The 6,000-nt window shown below is 36.0% G+C and overlaps 1 protein-coding gene across 1 annotated transcript in view; it reads left to right on the top strand.

Moving 5' to 3' along the window:
- Nucleotides 1-1,017: 1,017 nt before the first annotated feature.
- OPRM1 (opioid receptor mu 1) overlaps nt 1,018-6,000 on the top strand; it is a 121,640-nt gene continuing 116,657 nt past the window's right edge. The window contains exon 1 of the mRNA XM_050786799.1: nt 1,018-1,070. Coding sequence (XP_050642756.1) covers nt 1,024-1,070 — 47 coding nt within the window. The 5' untranslated portion in view covers nt 1,018-1,023. The remainder of the gene's footprint in view (nt 1,071-6,000) is intronic.

Here is a 6,000-nt window from a genome sequence, read left to right as displayed (position 1 = left end):
TAAAACCAAGCACTACCAGAACAAAAGCAGAGAATTTGACTCCAGATGTCACTTCAAAATGAGGTTATCTTATAATTACACTGAAAAAAAAAAAATCCAGCCAAACTTGCAGGATATTTTCAGCAAATATGAAAATTATTTAATTCTTCTCCCGTATGTGAGAGACATACAGATAAACGAAGGACAGATAAATAAACTTAGATGAGGGAATAGGGAGGGCATCTCACTGCAAGGAGGCAGCCAAGACACTTGTTTTGGTATTTAATTTGACAACATATAAAGTTTAAGTAAAGGGACTAACTTTTGATTTAACAGTTTCCACCCAAGTAAATGTGCCAAGCATATTCTATTCATTTTTTCTAAACACAGTGAGGTTGACTCTATTATCTCCAATTTACAGATGAGGAAACAGATTTGTGGAAGTTAGCTGGGAAGTGTCAGATCCAGGGTCAAAGGCCAGCTCGTCCATCATCAAAGCCAATGCTGAAGATAAATTGTAATGAGCAACAGTAGAGGAAAACGGGTAGAAACATAAGCTAGGAAGCAGACTACCCAACTGATACTCAATTTTACTTCATACGAACTCTGTAAACTCGTGTAAGTTATTTTTATATTCTATTCCGGTTTCCAACCTATAAAATGAGGATAAGGAAAATGCTTACTACATGGCATTGTTATGGAGATTAAATGAATTTAAACAGTGCCTGGACCACAGACCTTCATAAATGACAAGTGTTAGTATATTATCTTCTCTTAAGAAAAAAAACGGTCTCTCTCTGTTTGGAAAGGTCACCCCTTTAATAGAGTATTACTAGTTACTTTAGTGAGCAGAGATATTTCTCAGTCAAATCACTGTAAACCAGTTTTGATCTTATATCTGAATACGGGCAACTAGAATTTTAATTTCAAAATCATCTCATCCAAAAACAAAATTGTCTTTGGCTCATCACTGCATGTGTATTTGCTTGTTGTTCAAGATTTCCTTCCCACCAATAACTCTTTGTTTGTCTTCCTGTAAAGAAAATGACGAGGGCTAAATCCATCAGTACCAAAGCTGGGAAGCCCTCCAGGTTCATTTGGAGGAAAACACTCCTTCGAGCTCAAAGGAAGTGTGATCTGTCACAATATTGTATGCCTGCTCTAAGTTTGCATCCTGAAAACTCACAGGAAGATAGGAAAGCAAGCAAGAAAAAGCAGCTGGGTCAGACAGTCTTCTGAATTCAGTGTGTGACTTTGCCTGCACAAATTGCCCCTTCCTCCTACAAACAAGAGAATTCGGTCAAGTGGATGTGGCAGAACTGGGCTGCTCTGAGATGACAGAAAAGGGCTCCTGCTTTTCCTGTAATTGCAGCCCCTTATTCTTGTGGTTACTACATGCAATAAATGTAATTCGATGAGAAGGACCAGCCCTTACATCCCATCAAAATGTTTCCTGGAAACCTGGAGCACAGAACTCTGATATCCTCTCACATTGTGGCAGGAGAAGCAGCACAAGGCACAGTGCTGAAGTAGCATGGTCCAGGGTAGGGTACAGTTCATTTATTTTGTTGAAGAAATCATTTTCATTGCATTTGCTGGAAGAGTAGGAGTAAGGGCTACTTGACACTCGTCTCTTAAATGCTGTACATTCCACCTTGTCCCTGTGATGTAAGAGCAGGAAATGAGGACTACCAAGCACAAAAATAGTAGTTAACAATTGTGTGGGTTCAATGATAAAGTGTGTGTGTGTGCATGTCTGTGTTTTCTCAGAGTGGCCATGGAGTGATATTTATGCCAAATTATGGTTTTATAGAAATTATTTCAGAGTTCCTATGGTGACTTCTTAACTTTATCAGAGTTGGCAGCTTGGACGACTTATAGAGAAATATAGGATTCCCAGCTAAGGAAATTAAATATTTACAAAAACCAGCCAATAGCAAAAAGAAGAAAAGCTTTGACAGATTAAAAAGTTTCACAAGAGTGGTATTTTTTAATATAAATATAAACTGCCTCAAGACTGCGTAATTATCTTTGTACACCTATGTGCGTGTGTATTCACACAATGCTCATACATACAAATAATTTAAGCCCAGGTAATTTTAATTGAAAAAATACATATTTTTCAATTGCATGAATATTCAAGAAAAAGTAAACATTATTCTGACCAGAACTTTTAAAATGATGTCAGTTTTCTACTATATTTTTGTGTAGACCATTTTAGAACATTTCTTCTTTTCAAAAAGAAATCATCTTTGACAGACATTAGTATGAGCACAATATAGGCCCATTTATTTATTTATTTCACAGATGGACAACTAATACAGATGGTACTATTAAAATTATGCCACATCAATGTTTTCAGAGAACTTGGATTTAACTTTAAATATGAAAAAGGATTCATTCAGTAATAGAAAGGGTGATACTCTGAGAGTCAAGCTGAGTCTACTTTCCAAGCAATTCAAGCAATACTTCAACTACCAACTAAATAATTTATTGGACTTCCACTTCCAAATGTAAAAACTGAAATATCTTCCTTAATTGCATTTTTAGCAGTTATGTGATGAGACCAAATCAATAACACCAGTGGAATTGAGTATTTGCAATCATTGCTTCAGCAAAAGGTTTGGACAGAACAAAAGGTGTGGACAAAAGGTTTGGACCTAACTATGGGCTAAATAATAGAAATGTAACAAGCTATGATTTTTAATAGCTGTGTTTTAATAGTTGACACATTTCTGAAATAATCTCAAGCAAGTAAAGCTCAGTAGAAATAAACATTAGTTATTTAATCACTATCGTAATAGAAACTTTCCACAATGTTTAAATTAGTAAGAATTTTTACTCCTCAGAAAGTAGCAGTAAATGGATCATCAACTTTTATTCTGGATCATGAATAGATATATGTATTTCCTTCCTTTAGATCTATTGGGCACACTTAAGCTGAAAATACAAATTTTTATAGTTCCCAGTTTGGGCAAAACAGTGGCCTTTAGAGTGTCATTCTACTTTCCAAGCCCTCTTAGGTCTTATCTCTCCAAAGGATTAAAGTGGCCAATAGTGCCCAGCCTAGAGTCTTAAACTCAAAGATAGAATTTTGCTCACAATTTCTGTTTCTATTATATTTTCATCAATTATTTTTTTCTGTCTTAAATGTATTCATTTTCAGCAATGTTCAAAAGTTAAAATAGAGTCTGTGACATATTTTCCAAAAATGAATGAAATATAAGTGTCTCGATCAGTTTGGGCTACTATAATGGAATACCAGAGACTGGTGATTTAAACAACAGAAATTGATTTCTCAAAGTTCTGGAGCCTGGGAAGTCCAAGAACAATTTCTGGCGAGTGCCTTCTCCCTGGTTTGTAGATAGCCATCCTTTGCTGTGTCTTCACATGGCAGACAGCAGGGAGAGAGGAAGAAAACCCTCTTGTGTCTCTTCTCATAAGGAGACTCATCCCATCACGAGAGCTCCACCCTCATGACCCCACCACCTGCCAAAGGCTCCATCGGCAAATGCCATCGTATTGAGGAATAGGGTTTCAACATATGAATTTGGTTGGTGGGGGTGGGGAGGACACAAATAGCATATGAATGAATTTGTTGCATCATATCCTTGATGATTTAGGCCTGCCAAAAAGAAGAGTGTTTTCAAGTGGACATTAGCCTTGAGCCTCAAACATTTTGATTCCTGCTTTTTAAATTGATCCAATAATCAAGAGAGAACAATAACAATGAAGGATGTGATGCATAGAATATCAACCAGTTACAGCCAGGAAACTTTCAAAAACTAATATGTGAAAATCTAAGAAGAGCTTATAAATAGCTATGTTCATTGCATTTTAGTCATTTAAATTTTCCTGTGTGAGAGAAGCTGAGAAATTCTGTAAGCAATGCCATTCAAGTACCTGAAATAATCAATGCATGCTGGCAAAAGTTACAGAAATAATTTGTGAATTTATTCATCCAACAAATGTTTATGGGGAACCAATTTCATATTGGACAAAATTTTCTGCCTTCATGGAGTTAACATCAAAGAGTAGAAAACAATAAACACATAAGTAAAATTTAATAAGTTGAATAATGGTAAATGTTTAATAAAGCTTAGTAAAATAAAGTGTCAATAGTGTGTCCATTAGTTTACTATTGCCACAAAATTGTCACATTTCAGCAATACATGTTTATTGCTCATGTGTCTGAGATCCGTCAACTATGCTGATGTTGGCAGGGGTTGGCTGACTGAAGGGTGATCAAAGCTGATTCTTGCTAAGGTGACTGGAGAAACCAGCATGTGTCTCCATCTCCAGCATGTTAGTCTGAGCAGGTTATCAGGCTTTGGAAGGGGTGAGAGGACACGTGGAAATAGCCAAGGCTTCTTGAGACCTAGACTTGCACTAGCACACTGTCACTTCTAGCTCATTCGATTGGGGAAAGAAAGTCATATTGTTGATACTAGAGTCAAAGAACAGAGCAGGTCATCCTACCCATTGAGAGAAGGAACTGGAGAGTCAGATAGTAAAGGATACAGAGACAAGGAAGGGTAAGAAATGGGGCCAGTGATGCATCTACCATGGCGTCGATGCTACTTTAAAGGACAGGTCAGGAAAGAGGTTACTGATCTATTTGATCTAACTGGTAAGACACCCTAAGGAGGTCAATAAGTGAGCCACAGAAATATCTGGAAGAAATATTTCAAGTGCAGACACCATAAGGCAGTATGGAAGAAATGAGGGAAGTGTGGTAGAAATGAGGTCACAGAGGTGGTGGAGGAGTGAGGTGGGACACAAATCTTGTAGGTCCTTTCAAGCCATTCGAAGAAACTTGATTTTACTCTAAGTAAGATGAGAAGCCAGTTAAAGATTATGAGGGAAGGAAAAACATAACCTTATATTTAAGAGGTTTCCTACCATGGACAAAAAGCTGAGCAGGCTGCTGGTTGTCATAAAGAAAATGAATATTGAGAGCCACAGACAATGAGAAGAATTGATAAATTCGACATGCAGGTTCATATATACAAAACTACATACCTGGTACCTTAAGGGAAATTTAATGACGATTGAAGGTAAGGTGATTTAAAATTTGCTTATGCTGAATTTAGGGAAAAAAAGCCCAGTTAAGCAGAGATTTCACCAGAAGCTATGTCCTTGAATACATTACTGCTGGGCCCACTGAGCACAGATATCCTTTCATTTATGTGGTATATGCATTTCTAAAAGGTCTACGGGGTTTTGAATTTTAAAGTGAAGTAATTTTCCCGTTACTATAATTTAAGATATGTAACCCCATGCAAAAATGAAGTTAAAATTCTCCAGAATAAAAAATGTGCCTTAAACAAGAAGAGAATTGAATAAGGCATAGGATATAAAAAGTAAGCCTGCCAAAAGCAATATCCTATATGCTCATATAATTAAACTGAAGATACAATGAAAAAGAAGACCATATTTGATATAGCCAAAATGTATGACAATATAAAATATCCAGGCTAAATTTTAGCAAGAAATGTTCACATCGCTAGAGGAAATCGAGAAAACACTCTTCAAAGACACAAAAGTAAACTTAAACAAATGAAAAGATACGCCACGTACTTAGGAAGAAGCAACCTTATAAGGAGATCAGTTATCCCTCAGGTAATTTTGAAATTTAATACGAGACCATTGAAAACCACCAGATTTGTCTTTTCTAGAGCTTGAGAAGTTAATTATAAAGTTCATTTGGGAAAAAAGCAAACATATGGAGAGAGTGGCTAGTCTTGTTATTAAAATCCACTAAAAGTCTCATAATGGTATAGAATGTGTTATGTAACAAGACAGAGAGACTAATGGAACAAAATTTAAAAATTCAGAAATCAGCTTGGTTACCTATACATACATACATAGAAAATATAGGATACAAATATAGGATACAATAAAGATAGAATCTCAAGTCTAAGCTGAAAAGATGAACTTTTAGTAACTTGAATTGAGATAATTGGATGTTCATATGGAAAAAGACAAAAATTAGATCAGTCTCTTACATCATACATGAGA

Source organism: Macaca thibetana, chromosome 4 (genome assembly GCF_024542745.1).
Source record: "Macaca thibetana thibetana isolate TM-01 chromosome 4, ASM2454274v1, whole genome shotgun sequence".
NCBI classification, from domain to species: Eukaryota; Metazoa; Chordata; class Mammalia; order Primates; family Cercopithecidae; genus Macaca; species Macaca thibetana.
Note: the sequence above shows the minus strand (reverse complement) of the source record. Positions and strands in the feature narration are given on the sequence as shown.